This window comes from Engraulis encrasicolus, chromosome 16 (genome assembly GCF_034702125.1).
Source record: "Engraulis encrasicolus isolate BLACKSEA-1 chromosome 16, IST_EnEncr_1.0, whole genome shotgun sequence".
Classification (NCBI taxonomy): Eukaryota; Metazoa; Chordata; class Actinopteri; order Clupeiformes; family Engraulidae; genus Engraulis; species Engraulis encrasicolus.
The window spans coordinates 2,362,501-2,385,000 of NC_085872.1; the positions used below are offsets into that span (position 1 = coordinate 2,362,501).

At 42.0% G+C, this 22,500-nt stretch overlaps 1 protein-coding gene across 1 annotated transcript in view; it reads right to left on the minus strand.

The window, feature by feature from the left end:
* The window catches only part of LOC134464928 (receptor-type tyrosine-protein phosphatase delta-like), a 112,524-nt gene that overhangs the window by 1,690 nt on the left and 88,334 nt on the right, over nucleotides 1-22,500 (minus strand). The window contains exons 21-35 of the mRNA XM_063218254.1: nucleotides 21,827-21,920; nucleotides 21,418-21,627; nucleotides 20,827-20,987; nucleotides 19,430-19,542; nucleotides 18,482-18,579; nucleotides 14,764-14,887; nucleotides 11,933-12,108; nucleotides 10,243-10,362; nucleotides 7,192-7,346; nucleotides 6,601-6,886; nucleotides 5,831-6,009; nucleotides 5,009-5,135; nucleotides 4,643-4,768; nucleotides 3,811-3,965; nucleotides 3,505-3,640 (exon numbers count right to left, since the gene is read on the minus strand). Coding sequence (XP_063074324.1) covers nucleotides 3,505-3,640; nucleotides 3,811-3,965; nucleotides 4,643-4,768; nucleotides 5,009-5,135; nucleotides 5,831-6,009; nucleotides 6,601-6,886; nucleotides 7,192-7,346; nucleotides 10,243-10,362; nucleotides 11,933-12,108; nucleotides 14,764-14,887; nucleotides 18,482-18,579; nucleotides 19,430-19,542; nucleotides 20,827-20,987; nucleotides 21,418-21,627; nucleotides 21,827-21,920 — 2,260 coding nt within the window. The remainder of the gene's footprint in view (nucleotides 1-3,504; nucleotides 3,641-3,810; nucleotides 3,966-4,642; nucleotides 4,769-5,008; nucleotides 5,136-5,830; nucleotides 6,010-6,600; nucleotides 6,887-7,191; nucleotides 7,347-10,242; nucleotides 10,363-11,932; nucleotides 12,109-14,763; nucleotides 14,888-18,481; nucleotides 18,580-19,429; nucleotides 19,543-20,826; nucleotides 20,988-21,417; nucleotides 21,628-21,826; nucleotides 21,921-22,500) is intronic.

The following is a 22,500-nucleotide window of genomic DNA, read 5'->3' on the forward strand; positions in this document are numbered from 1 at the left end:
TGCTTTTGCGAGATATTAAACTAGACATCTGTTGTCAATGACATCTTTCAATGCCATCACAAGGCCACTAGCCAAGGGAGGATGGGAGTTAGGATAATGGAAAGAGCCCATAGTGTATGCTTCAGTCATACCAAGGGGCAGTCCAGCAGGCGCCCAAAGGGAGCAGTGCAGGTAGGCGGGACCATGCTCAGGGTACCTCAGTCATGGAGGAGGATGAGTGTTGGTTATGCACTCTCCCCACCCAATTAGTGGTGTTGGGAATCGAACCTGCAACCCCTCAAGTTACAAGCATGACTGCCTAATCACTGGCTCACTGGCCCATGGCTGCTTTCTCCCTTATCTGGATATCCAAAAGTGACAACCACAAACCACAAACCATAAACAGCATTGTTTCTTCTTCCATACTTTATTCGTACGAAACAAAATGTGTCAACAAACAAAACAAGAACATTCATACACTTTCATCAGGGACCCACATGACTCAGTTAAAAACAATAAAAATATGTGTTGTCACTTGAAAAAGAACAGACCTTTTCTCATACTCAAACACATAGTAGAGGTATAGTTTTTTTTCAAAGAGCAGTGTGTCAATAAGAATTATTATAATTTTTTTTAACAATTAGGCTATCAATTACAGGGAAAAGACATATCGTACTGTGAATTCACTCCAAGTAAAGGTGACTTCTTGTGCACTGTGTAGACAGAGCAAATCTCGTTTGCTGGAGTGCATTTTATCACACCATAAATGATTAATAAATTCAATATTGTTCTATCTATTTTATTTAAATAAGCTTCCTCCTGTGTTCATTTACATATACACAATGTGAGCAATTTTACTCAGTCCACACCAAGGGGTTCAAGTAACATTGATAGGTTGATAATCTAGTAGGTGGGCCAGTGCATAGTACAGCTATTTAGAAAGTGCAAATTTCATAGAATCGGGCCTCTTTGGCCATGTCCAATGTGTAACCATGCACAGAGCAAAGGGGTGACAATGTTAAGATGTTTTAAGTGGTTAAAACAAGTGATTCCAAGACTGCATAACAGTTCAAATGTCTGTAAGGAGAGACGTTAGCACCGCAACGGTGTCAGGAGGAGATCAGTGAGTGAGAGACACAAGTTCAAGTCACTCAAGCAACATAAATGACCTCATCATATTGTAGATTTTTTAAACTGTTAGCATGACTGAACATCATTTGATGTTTATTTTGTAACATAATGCTGATAGAAATCCGTTTACTGTTAAAAAGTTCTTGGCAACTGTATTACTCATTTAAAATTCAAAATATTGGTAACTGTTGATCAATAAGGAATGATATGACAAAGGTTTATGGTTACCTCCTGTCACCAAGAAAATAATTTTACTATCTAAACAAATTATGAAAAAACAACAGACATATATATACACATAGAACAAATTGATTATGTTCATGGCAAATAAAAAAAAGTAACTATCAAAATAGGTTTGTGATATAAGGCACTAGAAACGTCAAAATAAACCCAATTTCCTGTCAAGCAGAGGAGTGTGTTTGTATTTTGTGTTTGTGTCTGTGTGGGTGCATGTGTGAGTATGTACATGCACCCGTATCCCCTTTCTACTCAAGTGTATAACTTGTGGAACTTCGTGCAGACGTGTCAATGCATACCTATAGAAAGTCCTGCTTTAAGTATTCTATTGCCCCACAAATGTGGAAAATACAAGACACACCTTTCGTATGTTTTGGAATTCTACAGTTCTTTACTGGCCACAGAGTGGGCTGTAACCCTTCTTTCCACTGGTTAGAAACCCTTACTGAAGAAAAAATCCCTCAGTCTTATTGCACAACAGGAACGTGACTGCATCGGTTGAACTTGTCTCTGTAGTACAGTGAACTGATCCTGACATACTGATCCTGCATACATCTGAACTCATGAATCCTGTTCATCATATTTTGCATGTATACAAAATCAGGTGTAGCCAAGATTATAGCATACTGTTTAGTTCAGTATTAACCTTTGACTGTATGCAAAACAGACTGAACCTGTCCCTTTGACACCACACAACATCGGAACAGCCTCCTTATGCAATTATCTTGGACGAAGATAGGTAATCTCAGACATCAAGCAACACCGCATTGAAAAGCACATTTCCCAACAATGTGAAATGAAATGGCAAACTGTGTACTGATTATATACCAGTTAACAGTGAGTAGTATAGACCACAACAGACCAGCAAACACCAAAGCCTTCAAAAAAAACGGTAATATGTCCTCGTTACAATGCAAGTAACTTGCACATTACAACGCATTTTTTCACCTAAATTTTGTGTGGGTATTTTGTTTTCTTTATGTTCGCGGATCACCGCAAGATCAGCTATTGCCTACGATGGCCTACGTCCGCAGAGATTTAAAAGTTTCACGCAGAACATTGCTTCCTCTTTCACGCTTCGTCTCTCGAAATGGCAGGCTGACAAAGGATGACCGATCCAGAAGATCCAGCTTGCTCGTTTTCAAGATGGGTATATGCCCACTACTTTGACTCCATTGAAAATAAGGACGCCAAGAACATTTAAGTTAAATGCACACTGTACTTGAAACCCAAACCGCTTTCCACGTCGAAAAACAGTAGCCTACAAACAATTTGACGAGACAGGGACACGGCAGGGTAGGCCGACGGGGGGGGGGATGAGTACGTTGCACCCCCCTCACTTTTGTTCAACTAAACATCACTAAAACTGAAATTAATCAATTTGAAATAAAATATTATAGGCCTCTTGGCTCATTAATGCTTATTATATTTCATTGTAGCTTCAGCTGTACTTATCAAGCCTCAACTCCACTATCGTCCTTGGCATTGTTCAACAACGTTTATGACAAAATCTGGCGCATGTGGGGGGTTGGGGGGTCGGACATAAAAAAAAAGAAATTAAAAAAAAAGTGGAAATAAAAAAAAAAAATCTGACCGGACGATGACCAAACCTGACAACCAACCGGAACCAAACTTTTATTTTTCTTAGGCCTTATTGTATGTGGGTAAGACGCAATTCCTGAAAATGTTGGTTTTCAGTCTGCAGGCTTCCAAACAACTTGTGGATGGCAGGTGAAAGTCATGCCACCTCATAGATTTGAACTGTAGATTGCCAAATCCTTATTTCCAGTCATTTTGGCTAAAGTAACTAAAAGTAATGCAAAAGTAGTGTAATGCCTTACTTTTAAAAAAAAGTAATGTTGTAATGTAAGGCATTACTTTTAAATGACAGTAACATGTAATAAGTAGTGCATTACAGTTTTTGAGTAACTTTCCCAACAGTGCTTAATAGGGCACTTTAAACGCTAAGACCCTCATCTTTCATTAGAATCTGTTCATTCATCTCAAACAAACAGAGATGTTCAATAAAGTTGTCTCAAATCTCATGAGCCTGAATGTTGCGTAATGCAGCTCCAGGAGCCAGGGCCAATGTTGCGCAACGCAATATCAGGCATCAATGGGTTAAACAGCCAATAGCTGGCTTAGTAGGGCACCCACCTCAGTCTGCACCATGGCTGGCCTCTGGGTGCGTAACATCTTCACGGTCTGGAAGATGTCCACGACTCCTTCATAGCGCATGCGCTCCAGCACAATACTTAGCGTAATGAAGACTCCTGTCCTGCCAACACCAGCACTGTAATACACACACGCACAAACACGCACACACACACACACACACACACACACACACACACACACACACACACACACAAACACACACACACACACGCTTTATAATGTGAGAATTTTTTTTTCTCGATATTACATACAGCCAATGACAGTTGTCGCTCTGCACCAACCCACCTGCAGTGTACTGTAATTGGTCCGTCCTGTCCAAACTGCTCTTTTGTTTTGTGAACTTGACCAATGAAGTCGATGAATCCCTCTCCGGACTTTGGCACTCCTTGTTCAGGCCAGTCTGTGAACTGGAATTGCCGGACAGTGCGAGACTGCCCATCCTATAGGCACACAAGATCATAATGGCTGAAGAAATAACACCTACTGTAGCAGAGGATGTCAAAACATATTCACCCATTTATTCAGTTGATCTGGAACTTAATGTGAGGCTCTTCTGCCTTAACCTCTTAGCGCAGAGCCTATGTTATAACCTTACTGTCACCAAAATTGTAATAGCTATGTCTTAATCTGGTACTTAAGAGACGCAGTACTGTCACAGCAATGTCGTTATGATGTAGTTTCGTATTTTCAGCAAATAGTGAATAGACCCGCCGTCAACCCCATCTGCAGTAAGAGGCTACATGTTTCATCATCTTCCTAAAAACCCTGTTTCATCATCTTTCTAAAAACCCCATTCACAAGGTAAAATGACTACAAGTTTCCTGCTCTGAAAGCAAAATTTTAGTTTTCCCAGTTTTCCTATATTTCACTAAACATAAGCTTTTACATTGGGCATTTTCAGTTCAATGACTTAATGTTTATGCAGGTGTATATATATTTTTAATTTTTTTATTTCTACCCTATCTACCCTATTATATCTAACCCATCTACCCCATTTTAAATAAACATATAATGTTGGTGAACTTATTTGTAGTGAGGGGTCCAAGATAAGCATTTCAAATGTACTGTGTCCTTTTAGGCCACCCTTATTGATGAAAGGTGTGGAGGCAGCACTTACTCGGGCATCAGTCACTTTGAACTCTCGAAGGATGTACTGAGGCATGTTGTACTCTGCCATGGGGTCCACCACAAAGTACTGGTAGCGAGCAGAGCGCTCAGCTGGCCAGTACTGATGGCACTTCTCCTGCAAGTCAGCAGAGATGACAGGGACAGAATGCGGTCAACAGTGTCAGTCAAAGAGTGGAAGTCCTCAAACTCAAGAGACAACAATTTTATGGCCTTATGTCTTATTTCTACATGCTAAAACTCCTGTTGTGTACTTGTCTGGTTACCACCAGACCTAATCACAAGCCTTTCAGATCGGAACGATTGCGTAGAACTGAAGGCAATATGGGAGTTCCAAGGCCAGTTGTGTACCACTCACCCTGCCCATTTCTCTGAGTTTGGTGAGCATGACCACAATGGTGGAGTTGTGTTCCCAGAGCATCCTCCAATAGTCTTCTGTGGTCTCTGCCAGGGGACCCTGGGTTGCCATGTATGCTCTCTGTTGCCTAGGAAGGAGAAAGAAAACCAGGAGTCATATACCATTACAACTATGAGACAAGCCAGTAAGTTACTGGTAGCAATGATGTATAGTACAGTGGTTGTATTTGATCACTTGCTGATTTTGTTGGTTTGGCCCCTAATGAAGACATGATGATCAATCTATCATTTTAATGGTAGTTGTATTTAGACCAAAGTATGGTTACATTATCAGGTTATGCTCAAATTTTGCAGAACATAGTAATGTAATAATTTCCCAATGATGTCACAAATCACCAATAATATAACAAAAATGATATGAATGAACTGGGCACTTTGAACAGATCCTCTTGTCCTTTTCATGACTTGGTTAAACATAGTTATAAACGACATCTTGAACTGTTACAGTTACCTTCCTCCATATGCAATATGTCCTTTCTATTTTCCACCTTTTGTTACTCATATAGAGCAGACAAACTTGGATGGATGTGTTGGAAATGTGTGAATTCTATCTAATTGTAACCACTCCCATGTCCATGCAATTATAGGGTTTTGTTACATGTTTCAGGGATTCATGACACAATTTATGTTTAATTAATGGGAAACTGTTCTATTACCAGGTTGTAAAAGGCTTTCCATGGTTCTGAAGAAGGCTGATATTTGCCTTTTCATAAAATCAAAGCGGACAGCAATACTCTCAGTGCAACTAACTCTGGCCCCTCACCTGTAGCCGTCGATAAAGCTGGCGTTAATGTAGTTTGATCCCTCTATTCCTCTTATTGGCTGCAAACACACACGCGTCGACTCAAAGGGCATGATGTTTACAAGCCGGTTCTTGAACTTGTTGCAGGGCAGGTTGGCACTAACAAACCGTGATGTGTGGGCCTTGGCTCCAGCCAGGCGCTACACAAGAGAAAAAAAAGAAAATTCATGGAGACTGTCCTGGCCATGTATTTCATAATGTGTCATACTTAACAAACAATATCTGGCATAATAATGAATCTGCCACCTTATGATGATGAATTTAACCATTGACAATAAAAGGAAATCATTGTTATACCTCTCAATAGATCCTATCAATTGTGACTAAAAGGTGCACTGTGCAAGATTTTAGTTGTTTAGTTCCAGAATTCATGCTACCCATTCACTAATGTTATCTTTTTCATGAATACTTACCATCACCATCAAATAAGTATTCATTATGACTGGGAAAATTTCACTTTTCATACATTAAAAGGGGGATTTTCGCCATGGTTCGCCATTTTGAATGTCCAGAAATAGTCATTTTTACCTGCAAAAATTACTGTACTTGGGCCATAATAGAAAATATTAGTTTACTACTTAGTAAACTTTCATGAAATATCAAATTTGGCAATAGGCAACCCTGTTTCAATGAGCAGCATAGTTGCGGTACCTTTTTTGACCATTTCCTGCACAGTGTACCTTTAAGTCTAATTCTAAGATGGCTTGCCTTGAAAAGAAGTAGCCTCTCACCTTAAACTCCAGCTCCATGGCGGGTACATTGTCAGGACCTTCGCTTTGTGTCAGGCGCTGGATGTAGGCATACAGGTTGCGTGCAGCCACTTCTGTATTGCCACATGTGATGGCTTCCTGAATGGCGTCATGGATGAATACGTACTGGTCTTCGGTCTGCACCATGTAATTCCTCTGGGATCGCATGAGGGTCACATGGCCGTAGATGTCCACCGCCTTCTCCTGTTTGATGCGCTCCACCATGGCGTCGATCACAATGAAGCACCCGGTGCGACCCACTCCAGCACTGGGACACAATCATCAAGGAATGTCTCAGGTTATATTAAACATAATTTCAATTCTTTGTATGACCAGTGCATGTAAAGAAATTGACAATAAAGCCGACTTGACTTGAATTGATATCACTATAACCCTCCCTCAAACACTGTCATTGTCACATCCCATTCCACAAACCATACATCTCTATTAAGGCTACAAACAATATAATAATTTATTTAATTTAACCATAATTTAAATGGACCAAAACAATGCAGATATCAGCTCTGGCAGCAAAGTAACATTGTGCATGGGAGATTACGGAAAGTGTAGTACCTGCAGTGAACAATCATGGGCCCAGCATCGGGAGGATTACAGGCTTTCACCCGCCTCAGGAAAGCCAGAAATGGAGTGGGGTGTTCTGGAACTCCATGATCTGGCCAGGCGGTGAACTGGAACTGCCTAACCTCCCTCTTCTCACTGCAGCCATTCTAAACACACACACACATAAGCAAAGACAACAAACCTCACTTTCACATAACTACATCATTGGTCTTGAAAAGGTGGCCCACACATGGCCAAATCACACCCAGGTTGTTGGCCGGCCATGTGATGTCAGAACAAATGAAGACAAGCACATAAGACTCTTCACTGTAGCATATTCATCACACAACTGACATTCACTTACACTTGCTTTAATTATTTTTTATTATCATTTTATTTGATATACAAACCCTAACTCCATAGAAGTTGGGACACAAGGTAAATTGTGAATAATAACAAAATACTGCCATTTTCAAAACTTCTGATTCTTACATTAGATGGAGAACGGCACAAAGAAAACATATCAGCCATCAAAACTGACAAAATTATTGTTTTCGGGGATATTCATGGATATGTAAAAACAACACGTCTCAAAAGAGTTGGGACAGAGACAATAAAAGGCAGCAAATGTTGAGGAAGACTAAAAACAAAGCAAAAGACAGTTAATTACATTACCCAATGAGATGATTTTATATAAAAAAAACAGTGTTTATTCCTATCTTGGACATGATTTCACCAGCTTAAATGGTGAGTGTATTCCTCATCATGTTTTGCAATGTTTTCCTTTCTGTAGTGCTTACAGTGTGACAGGTCTTGACCAAAAGTCTGGCATTTTATCACCTGCTGGTCCTTATGATGGAGTTAAAACTGTTAAAACATAGTACAGAATGCAATTTGTCCTTACTATGTGGTAGTAATTGAAGATCTCCCCTCAAAATATAATGCATGAGTGGCTTTTCATGCTGTGTGAAACCCATTTATATCATTCAGCACTGTATTTAACTCTACAGATGAGGAAGAACAACAATGGACTACTTCACCCCCATGCCATCAAAGAGGCTGCCTTTTGAAGTTGGCACTAACACAAGTTGGATGGTCCATTTTCACTGTAGCACAGGATGTACAATACTCTATTATTTTCAAAAGGAATTGACTTATTCAACTTCTGCTGACTTCTGTAAACAAAGGACAGTTTCTCATGTCTTCTGGGTCTATTTCAAGTGAGCTCGGGTGCATAGGAGAATGTTAAACCCCTCTATCACTTGCACACATGAAGCGTTCTTAATATGGTCAATATTCAATAGCTGTAATTCTTGGAGTGCTAGAATGAGACTACAGTCAATATATATGTCATGATGTCATGAACCTATACAATGATTTTGATGTCAAAAATATGTCTTATATACACTCAATCATGGTAAATCAAAAGGAATTCAAAAATGTATGTAGCCTAATACATTTTTAATAGCCTGTCTGTGGTGGTCTTATACCTGGACACACATATTGTCCATCACTACACTTCATTTTGAAATGTTCTTCTTTGTTGTTCTAGCTTATTTGGGATGTTTATTATATTTCCCTGATCCCCGTCCCAACTTATTTGAGACGTGTTGCAGTTATCAAATTAGAAATGAGTACATATGTCCCCCAAAACAATTTTTTTTCTCTGTTTTAACACTTAAAATGTTGTCTTGTCACTATTCTCCATCCAATGAATGGATTGAATGTTTTGAAAATGATAGCATTTTGATTTTATTCACAGTTTACCAAACGTCCCAACTTCACCGGAGTTGGGGTTTGTACATATGTATTCTATTTTATTCTATTCTATTTCTATTCTATTTACTTGCTCATATATCATAGACATATCATTATGCTACCAAATGTTGGAGCCAGCTTCCTGTTCAAATTAGAACTGGCCCCGCATCTTGTTTTAAAATGAAATTAAATTCAGCTTTATTTTCATCTGCCTTTGGTGATAGTTAGTTAGTTATCAACTATCTATAATACAATATTTTTTTTCTTCTCTCTTTCTCTACTCTCTAGCACATTGAATGACAAATTTGTGTTGATAATGTGCTATATACATAATATTGATTGACATTTATCGATTTATTGACAGACTATATATTCTACTAGATCTACTACACAGTATGTAGCTAGGGGTTCTGTTGAGACTGGCTGCTTCCTAAAGACCTAACAGGCTGCCCAAACAAATAAAAAGCATTTGCAATAAAAAGTAATCACAAGGCTGATTGTACGCAATTGCATGTTAATTACTTCATGAAACCCCCTTATCAAGCATAGAAACGGCAGAGCGGAAACCGCTCGGGAACCGGCTGAGCTTTGTCACAATAGTCTTGGTAAGCCCCCGCACCCATGGTTCAGTCTAACTTCAAGTACAAAAATGAAAATAGCTTATTATTGCCTTGTCAAATGGGCAAATACAACAATGCACTGCTAAGTGTTACATAGACCACTGTATGTGAGTATTCACATGGAAGCGTTATCATTTCAGGAGGTCTTTCTGACCTAAACTGTTATGTCCATGAGTACCACTAGATGTCAGCAGTTCGACAGATACAAATACTGTGGCTTAAGGAGGATCAGTATTGGCTTCCACCAGGGTTTCCCAACCTTTTTTGTTCGTCTTGCATCGCCTTTTTATTTTATTTTATTTTAACTTTATTGGTAATCAGTTATTGAACATGTTGGGGTTTACGGTGTACAGAGTGCTTGATTACCCCTAGTGAGACACGTACCCTTGTTTGGGAATCATTGCCTCAAATTATAGGCTAAATATGCTCAAAATACTGACTTAGAATTTACTTGGTAAGTGATGTATTCATCTTGAAAATGTCGCGGGCGGGCCTATTCACTATTTGCCTAAAATACCCAACCAGACAATAACATTGCTATGACATTACTGAGAGCCTTAAGTAACATATTAAGATGTAGCCATTACAATTCTGGTGACAGTAAGGTTATAATGCTCTGCACTAAGGGGTTATGAAAATGACTTTGACATGATGTGCTACAGAAAATGGAGAATATTGGCATTACCTTGAACATGGCAAAGGTCCTTACACAATACGTCGCTAACTCCAGGGTGTCCACCAAAGTGATTTGGATGAGTCCATATGTCTCTGTACCTCTACTGGGCCAATACTGATCACATTTCACCTGTAACCATAGCACAGACAGACCAACAGAAAGACAGGCAGAAACAGACAGACAGACATCCACACCCACACATGGGTCCACACACACACACGGGTCCACACACAGAGAGAGACACATACACACACAGGTATGCACGCACGCACGCACGCACGCACGCACGCACGCACACACACACACACACACACACACACACACACACACACACACACACACACACACACACACACACACACACACACACACACACACACACACACACACACACACACACACAGAGCAGAATTAGGCAGGGGCCGAAATTTCAAAAGCACTCAAAAAAGTCCCCAACTGTCATGCTGTGTAACAGTGTGTGTGGTCTGAAGTGAAAAGTTAAAAGTTACGAGTTCTCCTGTGATGTTGCAAATCACATCTACTCTGATTGAATTGTACACAGGGCCGGAGCTATAGGGAGGGCGAGCAGGGCATTTGCCCCTGGGCCCAGTGCACCCTTGCATTGGTGGTGGGGGCCCCATTGTGATCTTGACAAGTCATATAGGGGGCCCGATAAGTGTCTTGCCCTAGGGCCCTGTGGACAATTGTTCCGCCACTGATTGTACATTAGCACTTCTTTCTTTACCTGGCTTGAACTACAGAACACAGTATGGCCTTTTTTGTCTCTTCATTGTGTCTCTTTGTTATTACAGTCATTAGAGCTTCCTGTCAGCCTGAGTGTGTTAGTGGTTTGAAGGTGGAGTAGTGTGGGCCTGGGATGCGTCACTGGCTTCCTCTCATAAGACACATACAGTAGATGTGTTGAATAGGTCAAGTAGGACAAAGATCATGGCTACGTTTACATGAGACATTTAATTCAGAATTAACTCACTTTAATTCTGAATAAAGCTTAATTCCGTCATGTTAACACTTCACAATTCGGAATGAAATGAAAGATCAAAGTAAATTCGGAGGAACTTTTTAATTCTCAATGACTAATTTGTAATTAAAAACGTCATGTAAACGTAGCCATTGTTAGACTTACATCTCACAACTGGATTCTCATTGTAGGTTTTTTAAAATAAGGTTTGCTGTATATAGTCAACATCTCATCCATCACCTTCAATAGTTAAATCTACCCTTCAGGTGAATCAGTGAGGTCGATGTGAGTCTTGTTTGGTTTTGTGAATGAGTGAGTGATTCAATGAGTGGGTGATTGAGTGAGTGAGCAGGTGGGTGCGGGTGCCATTCGAAGACCAGTTAGACAGAGTGGGTGAGGTGGAGAGGGACAGAATGAAAGAGACATCTTGCCTTGGAGTAGAAATAGGAAGGCATCTGAAGATTGAACAACAGAGTGGTTGGAAAGCACAGTTTAGAGCACAGCATTAGAATTCACAAAGAGAAACGAGGAACAGTGACATTAGTAGCTACGAGGTTAGTGTCAGAGGCTGAACAAATGAGGTTACTGTTAGCGCACAAGTGAAATCTGTGCTGTTCAGGGGAAACAGACAGATAGAGCAAAGAGACAGCGAAAGAGTGAGAAAGTGGGGGGAGGAAAATTGAAATTCAGAAGTGACAAGTGGGGGTAAGAGAGGGTTACCCTGGATTTTTCCTCCAATTTGGTCATCATGATGATGTTGGCTGTGTGCTGCTCCCACACCATGCGCCAGAAATCACAGAAGGTCTCAGGAAGAGGCCCCTGTGTGGCAATGTATGCGTTCTGCCTCCTATAGCCATCAATGTAGTTGGCATTGATGTAATCACTGCCTGGCATACCTGGGGCACATATACATACAAAATAGCATCAGATGCAATGGATTTCTAGCATATCTGACAAATATCCATAACATCATACATGAGTGGCTGGACACAAAATTGAAAGGAAAGGAAAGAAAATATCGGAATGCTGAGCACACACGCTTGCTCGCTCACTCGCTCACTCGCTCGCTCGCTCGCTCGCTCACTCACTCACTCACTCACTCACTCACTCACTCTCTCACTCACTCACTCACTCACTCACTCACTCACTCACTCACTCACTCACTCACTCACTCACTCACTCACTCACTCACTCACTCACTCACTCACTCACTCACTCACTCACTCACTCTCTCTCTCTCTCTCTCTCTCATTCAGGTGCACATTTATCAGCAAAGAACATGGTACTGTGAGAAGCACTCTGAAATTGCCTCGATAAATGTTGAAATCGATAAGGTTTGAGGGGTGTGCTGTATTTAAAAATGTGTAATGTTTGGCTTAGAGATAAAGATAGAGCGATTTTAAACATGCTTGTGCATAGACTAACATATGTGTGTGTGTGTGTGTGTGTGTGTGTGTGTGTGTGTGTGTGTGTGTGTGTGTGTGTGTGTGTGTGTGTGTGTGTGTGTGTGTGTGTGTGTGTTGTTTGGTGGGTGGTCATGCAAACCCATTGTGATGAACTATGTCAGTGTCTATTTGAGAACATGATCGTTGCATGTGTATGAGTGTGTAGGAGTTCACAGTGTGTGTGTGTGTGCTTTCATGGCTTAGTGTGTGTGGCTGTATGTGCATGTGTGGATATTTATGTCTGCTACAGTGATTATGCATATTTCTTAGTGTTATTCCAGTCTGTAGTGGTAAGCCTCGGGAGGGAGCTCCTTTGATGCAGTGGTGCCTGACTCTGGCACTAAGACTTGTTTAGGCTAATAGAAGCTGAGCTGACTGGCAGAGACGCCCTGGAGCACAGTAGACAGAGGCTGAACTCACACGTGCACTACCCAGATAAGCCTCATCTGCCAGGCTCTCTCCTCCCACTAAGACCCCCCTATCCTGTAGACTCATCATGGCCCTGCTCAAAGGCATATGCAATCAAAAAACAGACACACACAAGCCTCTTTGTCTCGTTCTCTCTCTGTACCCCTACACAGACACCCACACTCACATGCACGCACGCAAGCACACACACACACACACAGAGTAAGAGAAAGAGAGAGACCAAGAGCGAGAGTGACAGAGTGCTTGGCAGATAAGAGCTAGTAGCAGAATTATGAGTTTTCTTTTGAGTTTTACTTCTTCATTCGTATTGACAGATAGACATTAATCATGGATCATGGCACAATCCAAATCTTAATATAGTGCCAATAAAAAGTCAACACACCCCTGTTCAAATGCATTGGCTATATTAGCCCAAATCGTCTTTGCAAAGGCACTACAAATCTGTCAGATTGTGAGTGTATCTCCTGTGCACAGCCTTCTTAAGATCACCCGACTGATGTTCGATGGGATTCAGGTCTGGACTCTGTCTGGGCTATTCCAAAACCTCAATCTCATTCCGGTGAAGCAATTCTTTTGTTGATTTAGGCAGGTGCTTAGGGTAATTGTCATTCTGAAAGATTAAGTTCCTCTTCATCTTCAACTTTCTAACAGGGTACCGAGGGTTTTGTGTTAATACTGACATATTTGGAACGGTTCATAATTACCTCCTCCTTGTCTGAAGCTCCAGCTGAAGAAAAACAGTTATAAAGCATGATGCTGCACCACCATGCTTTACAGTAAGCATAGTGTTATTTCAGTGATGAACAGTGTTTTTTTGCTTGTCTGTGCCAAACACACCTTTTATAATAATTTTCCATCTCGGTTTCATCGGACCACATTTTCCCGCATTTCATCAGAACACATTTTTCCCGCATGCATTTGGGAGATTTCAGATGTCCTTTTGCAAATGTACTCCACCAAGGTTTAACTTTTTGGACATAAGTCCAAAAAGGTATATTTGGCACAAAACAACACTGCACATCACCAAAATAACACCATACATACAGTACAGTGAAGCATGGTGGTGGCAGCCTCATCCTTTGTAACTGTTTTTCTTCACCTGGAACTGGGGCCTCAGTCAGGGAAGAGGGAATTATAAACAGCTCCAAAACTACATGAGATGCCCTCGCAATCTGTCAGATTTGGAGTGCCTTTGTAAGAAGGATTGAACAAATTTTGACACATTAACATGTGCCACGTGATAGACTCTTACCCGAAAAGATTGAGTGCTGTGATAAAAGTCAAAAGTGCTGCAACAAAGTATTTGTTTAAGGGTGTGCATATTCATGTAACCATGTTCATTTAATTTTTGTTATTTTTTATTTTTTTCCATTTAATGCTTTGAGTCTGTTTGTCAATTGCATCATGCAGGTTATTGTTTATAGTAAAGGTGGAAAAAATTGAAATAGTTGAAGTAGAAAAGTGATTTTCTTACATCACAAACACCTGGCATTTTAACAGGGGTGTGTAGACTTTTCATAGCCACTGTACAGTATCAATAGTATCTGCTCACACAAACATCTGTGCGCGTGCACCCTCACACACGCACGCACGCACGCACGCACGCACGCACGCACGCACGCACGCACGCACGCACGCACGCACACACACACACACACACACTCGCGGTGGCTTTACCATCAACGCCGGACAGCAGAACTCGCGAGTGGTCGTATGCAATGACGTTGGCATATCTGTTCTTGGGTTTGTTCACCTCCAGATTAGAGTGCTCCCAGGTGAACTGCTGTCCTGGATCAACAGACTTCACACACACAAAGAAAGAAGAATGCAGGGGTGGAGAGGGAAAGACACAAAAGCAGGAAAACTTTTAGCAGTTTGCATTTGCATGCTTTCCTGGTTGCATGCCGTTAAACAAAGTATGTAACAGCATGTACCATTGTCTACTTGCAGTTATGTACCTGGGCTAGGGTTAGGGATGTTAAAAGTAAATGCAAAACACATTACATGTTAACACATGAAGATGAAATAGAAATGAAATATAAAATAAAACGTTCACTTTTTCTTTCTTTAAATTGTAAAACACCGGCATAACAGGCTAGTTGCTAGCACTCACACACATGCATGTAGGCAGGAACACACACACACACACACACACCTTACATACCTGAATATTTTAGCAGTTAAAAGCATTTATCTCACATCACATCTCTATTTAGTATGCTACCAACATTTGGGTCGAAATGCTGCATGGGCATGATACGTTTTGCTCTATCAGTGACCAGCTGTCAGCCATGTCACATTTCCTACACATTGATTTTAATCAGGCAGGGACTAACATGGTCCACCAGTTCCGAAGGGGAAGTAAAACATGGAGGTAAAGTCCATTTGAGTAGGGTACACACACCAGGCCAGTGGAATATGACCATAATTTCATGTTTGGGGCCCAAATGTGCTGACTTGCATTTTTGTTGCCTGAGCCACAGTGAACTCTGCAAACCCATACTTAGAGCACAGCCTCAATCACAAAGCCCACAAACCCTGGCCAACACAAAGCGCTGGATTAGGATGGGGCTCGGCAGCCCAGGCAGGGCCAGGGAGGGAGATAAGGCTGGAGGCTTACGTCATGTCGGCCACAGTAATAACACCCGGATGATACAGTACAGGAGGAAGAGTGGTGGAGAGAAGGGAGAGAGACTGGAGAGAGAGCACTTCACAGAGGCAAGGTAGTGGGGAAAAGAGAGTCGAGTAGCTCGCTGCACAGACTTCCGGCTCTTAAAGAGCCCGGTGATTAACTTCCAGCTCCTGTCTGCTACAGTGACTTAAATGGGAATGTCGATATACGTACACAGCATTTACCACTCTGACTCACCAAATTCATTTAGTCTTACAGCAGGACACCGACACTCAGCAAGGGTTTCTGATTGCACACACGCACGCATGCACGCACACACGCACACTAGAGCGTGGCTCGGGCCGGTTTTTTCTGTCCGAGCCCGGCCCTCAGCCGACAGAAAAGTGATCAACCCCGACCCGAGCCCGAGACTAATTAAAATGTTTGTGTCCGAACCCGTCCGAAGCCCGAGACCACTGTAATAACAACAGAACCTGTGCGCAAGCAATATTTTCTATGTGGCCTCCTTCATACTCAAAATAGCACGTGATAAATAGCCAGGATAGGCAACTAGGATGAGGCAATTTGCTGTAGCCTAATTTAGTTACGCACGCATAGTAGGCCTAAGTATAAACACACGCATACATGTGACAGCGCACCTTATGTTTCTTTCGGTTAGACCAGAGATGTTGGGTGCTGTGATCAAATGCATGGGAGGGGCGTGAGAGGATAAGAAGGGCGAAAACTAACGAATACGGTTTGGATGCAGTCAGCGCGGCTATGGACGCATTTGTTACGTTACTGTTAGTGCAAATAAATCCCCGCGAGCCGGTGAAGATGCCACTCCTTGTCGTTAAGAAGGATGGGCTATAAGTTCACCCCTAAGAACAGTAGCCTGTTCGGCCCTCCAAGAGAATGTCATTTCCCTGATGTCCATGCGGTCAATATAAAATCAGGAAAGGTTGCACGCGCATAGTTACAACTGTAGGCTACAGTAAAAGTGACAAGAATTAAGAACCTACATGAAGGACATGAAATGTCACAGCGGACAAAGTAGTAACAGGAAACCTCTTCGCCCCTACCTTAGGCAACTCCACGTAGCGTGTGCGTCTTCTTTAATCCATATTATGCTCCTTGCTACCCCTGGCTGGAAATGTAATCCTTGGCGAGCAATGCAGTGACAAACTTCGTCATTTTATGTTCAACATTTAAGACAGCACCGAAGGCATGCTAAAACATGGCCTACACTAGGCCTACAACAAAATACCACGCGTTCACTGACAACTGTATTTGGCGCTTATTAAGAAAGCAAGTTGACTCGGCATTCCTGCTCGGCTGACTGGGAGTGAGCGTCCATGTTGCCACTGGTAACTGGCGCGTGCATACAGCCAATAATAATCACTCGCACGAGTAGCCTACCAACATTTTCATTTATGCATATTCAATTACTTATTTTTTAATCACAAAACTGCCGTTTGCATGAACTGAAACGTTTCCTCTGATTGCTTACAATTTTCACAATGTCTGTTTGGTTCAAGCCCGAGCCCGACCCGAGTCCGACAGATATTCTATTTTTTTTGTCCGAGTCCGGCCCGGCCCGTCGGGTTCCGACCCGGCCCGTCGGGCTTCGGTCGGGTTGCCATGCTCTGACGCACACGCACATGCACGCACACAAACACGCACACACACGCACCTATTTAGAGCATAACTACGAATGTGAATCTCCTGCCTACACAGTGTTCTTATTGTGCTCCTTTGTGCTGTGCAATCTCCCACACAGTGACACAGATTAAGAGGCCAATGATGAAAACAAGAATTTGATTGATTGCACATGTTACTATATGGAAAGCAGAAAGATCAAATGTTCTATCCCTTGGTGTTTTGGGGTCCCTGAGCAGTGTTCAAATAATGAAGAGCAGTCCTGGAAAAAATGTCAGGACATAACAGGCATCCAAGATCTTCTGAGGTGCCCGGCACAGATGTTGAAAAATGTTGACTACGACAAGGTTTTAGTTTAAATTAGTTTATGTATAGGTTTTAGTTTTCTGGTATTTTTTATCTTATATTTTTTTGTTTTAAGATTATTTCTTGACATTAACAATAATGAAGAGCAAGCAAAAATTCAAGCATAATGACACTCTTATCTTTCCGTGGCCAATCTAGCACTTGGCCGCCAGTGATGCCTGCCAAGCTAAGGCAACACAGGAGAGGAGGCAGAGCTGGTGTAAATGTTAGGCTGAGAACCGTATAGGGGAAAAACTGAGAAATGGCAGAGCAACTTCAAGTTCAAGATCCCTCCTTCACATCCACAAGATTTGTTATCATCCTTCCAGATAAGGAGCTCTACAGCACAGTCTTCCGGTGCTAGTGTGTTTAGAAAGACCTTACCCGTCTTTCTACGTTCTATCGTGATTTGATTGATCTTAGTGCCTTTGTTTTGTAGCCTATTAACTAAGCATTGACAAAATGCTTGCACCTTTATTCTAGCCTATTTCATTATTGTATGTGTTCATGTATTGACTAATTAATTCATCCATCTACCCATCCAATCAATCATTTATCTGCATTTATGTATTATTTATGTATTTATTTACTTTACCATCTTCTCTGCCATCATTTCTTCACAATTGAACTTGCTACATCTCTTTGAAAGACTAGTGTTGCACATGAGTGTTATACTCGAACAAACCATCTGGTCTGTCTGTAATTGTTATGTCCACAAACAGCAAGAAGCACAAGCATTATTATTGCATAAAAATACTAGGAAAGGTCAGGCAGCCTTACCTCGTACTCTTGGGAGAATCTGAGGTTATCATTGGCCTTCAGTCTCTCTAGTTGGTCTGGCAGTTCGCTGACAGCAATAGGAGGATGGCTGGCCATGCCTGTCATGGAAGATGAGAAGAACACGTATGTGATGATGACTTCACTGAGTCAAGTAGTGATGGAAGAGACAGTAAGTCACCACATGTAAAGCAGTGATGGAACAGCCATCAGAATTAAGAGAAACACAAACATGCCTCCCATAAACACACACACACACACACACACACACACACACACACACACACACACACACACACACACACACACACACACACACACACACACACACACACACACACACACACACACACACACACACACACACGTTAGTCTCTGAAGAGCAGTTCGATCCTTGGGGCTCTGGATTGGATGATGGCAACAGCAGAGCTACATTAAAGGACTGAATTGAAAAGGAGTAATTAAAAGAAATGGCAGTGTTATCAATATTAAAATGGCAAAATTAAAATCGCAGTGTTATCAATATTAAAAACCTACAAAGGGACACATGGACAGACTGTTAGTCAGTCAGGTATTATAGATAGACAGACATATAGACAGACAAACAGACAGACAGGCATCAGACTGAAAGGGAGACTAACTTGACAAGCGCCGGTAGCCTGCACCTCGGGGACCTGGAGGAGAAGTAATAACTGAACCACTCAGTCCCAAATGAACCACTCCCTTATGAAAGCCTTTACAGAGTATAACAATATCACCCATACTGCATAGTCTGCATGTGTACCTCGGGGAGCTACAAAGACATTTCATTTAGCTGTACTTGTACTGCGAGAGTTCCACTGTTGCCAGCATTTGGAAGTGGAAACTGCAAGTTAATGAGTGACGATCCTTCATAACATTCATCTTGGGCCCTGAGACAGGACCTGTGTTTTGGGGCTGTGTGCAACTTACCAGGGGTCTGGAAGTTGATGCGGCGAAGCTCCACGGGATCAGTGGGGTGATGGGAGCTCATTGCTTTGCTGCTGGGGAAGCTACACTTCCTGCCCTCCACCTCAGCACGCTTCCTGCAGTATGCGGGAGCATAACACAGAATTGGTAGTTGAACAAAACAGACCCACATGAACACTTGCACGCATAACCACAGCACAGCTTTGCACGGCACACTATTGACAATGAAGACACACACCACATACATCTGATCAAGCTCAATAGCCTCTTAGTGCAGATGGGGTCGCCGGCAGGCCTACTCACTATTTGCTGAAAATACTCAACTACATCATAACAACATTGCCATGACATTACTGACAGTCTAAGTAACAGATTAAGACATGGCAATTACAATTTTGGTGACTAAGGATGTAACATTGGCTCTGCGCAAAGGGGTTAAAAGAGCACTGCCTATTGCTTGACCTGCTGATTGGTGGTACATAATGAATCATGCAGACATACAGTGCGTGTGCATAACATACAACACTGAACTTCAAGTTCAACAGAAAACACACTATACCTTTTCAAAAATTCAGACAGAATTTAGTATTGTAAGATCTCTTTCCTAAAGCGTTTGCCTAAGCTTGTACTGATCATCATTCTACTGACATATATGGCATTAATGATCATGAAATAATTATGAAATTAACACACATGAGAATGACAGACCTCAGGTTATAGAACACACATGGAGGTGAAAAACAAGCAGAGCAGAGGCACAACTCAGACTGAGAATATTTCTCCGAGTCATTACTGTTAACACTTACGAAAATCGACCATGGCTTTACTGTAGTAACCATTGCTGTACCATGGTATGTCATGGTTGATCTAAGTACTCTGAACCAACCATAGTATTACTATGGCTTATCCATGGGTGGTTCCTGACTTTGAAAATCCATCGTTTTCATGTTTTTTTCCAGCATGGTTTGTGACTATGGTTTAACTTCTCCCTGCACCTCCATCCATGGCACCACATTGCTCCAAGGCAGGTCACCAATATGCGTGTTGGATAAAAAAATGCATCAGCTAAGTGTAATTTAATGAATAACTATGAACTGTGGTAAGACCATAATGAGTTTTCATGGTTAAAGCATGATTGAAAAAACATGAAAACCTGGATTTATCATGGTCGACTTTCGTAAGGGAAAGTCACTGTCATACGAGGCGATGATCATTTCTGAATGATCTCTTACCTGTCAGGTTTGCTGAGTGATCCAAGAGGAAAGGCAGAGTGAAGGGGAGAGACAGAACATCAGCACATGCTACATCAACAAAAATGACCTTAAGTTTGGAAACTAATTCAACGTCATGGCATCACCCAAAGACACAGATTTACTTTTTTCCTCCTACTATTGTGTTACCTTTTGAACAGGAGGATGGCAATGACAATGCAGACAATGAAGATGACTGCCGCCACTGGCCCCACCACCCACAGCAGCCCCTCCTCCTCGTCCACGATGGGCTGGGGGTCCAGGTCAGAGGTGGCCACCGGGTCTGAGTAAGGGCTGGTGGCATACGTCGTCTGGGCACAAAAAAAACACACAGAGGCACGCTGTCAGCAGCACGTCACACTCGCCATGGCAGGCAAGCGCCACTCATACCAAAACGAGCTGTCAAACAGAGATGCGTCAAACAGAGTCTCGACTGTCACTCAGACCCGCTAATTAGCATGATTATCCTGACCCAGATTCACAAACCCCAGCTCATACCCATGGCTATTGCTACTGCGCCAATATGCTTTCGTGACATTTCCTTCCTGCTTCCTGTCACCAATGTCCATCACGGACACCACTCTGATCTTCACATGATGTGATGGTTTGCAGCTGATTGTGTCTGGCAGCAAGCTACACCACAACGGGGCTACAGCTTTCCACATTAGAGGTAAACATGCCACACAATTGCCACACGAGTGCCATGCCAAAACAGCAGATGAGGTACCACTGTTGTCTTACATTTTCAGCGAGTTCCAGGAGGGCCAGTACGAAACAGGTGTACTCTTGTCCACTCAGAAGAGCTCGGTTCAGGAAGCTCCCGTAGGTGCGGCCATCTCCCAGCGTGAACTCGGATGGAAGCTTCTGAAAATGGGCAGCGATGTAGGGCCGAGGCTCCACATGACGTCTGAGCCGCAAACCCTTACTTGTACTGTTGATCTCCTTTAGGAGCTGTACAAGCATGAGCACACACACACACACACACACACACACACACACACACACACACACACACACACACACACACACACACACACACACACACACAAACACATGCATTTTACAAAAATAAATGTGAATACCCATGAAGCTTGTCTCAAATGTCATGATGGCTGCCTAGTCCCACTTGTTCACTAGCCTGCTTGTATACCTCCTCCAGGTCCATGTCATCTGGGTTACTCCAAGGATTCTGGAACTTTCCTCCTCGCTGCCTCCTCATAGCCACCACCACAATATAGAACCCTCTGGGAAAAAAAAAACCCATAAAGGACAAAACACAAATTCAGTTAGAAGGGCCCAGAAACAAGGCAAAAAAGGTTAAGAACTTATATAAAATATACTGTATATGCCATGTATGATTTACTCCTGAAAGTGGCCCCTAGTTTCACCTAATAATTGTATGTATTTTTTTTTAAATGTACATCTGCGTTCACTGTCATATAACAATCTTTTTGAATTTGTAAAACTTGTAAAAAAAAAAAAACTTATGTATGATTTTACATTGTCCTTACTGAGCGGGGTGGTTGAATTGAATTATGCCTCGTAGCCTCTGTGTTATATCAGCCTGATCTCCAAAAATTCCGTGCTCCTGGACATGGATGTTAAGGACACGAAATCCGTGTCCAGGAGCAAGGATTTTGCCAAAATTCCGTGCTCCTGGACACGGAATTGTTTTCCGTGCTCCTGGACACGGAATTGTTTTCCGTGATGGGCACACGGAAGTGCTTTCTATAGGCTATTACCACAGCGCTGTGTCCCTTACCCAAACCTGTCAGTAAGAAATGCTTTTTTTAGACAAAATATTTGAAATTAGAAAAATCCTGA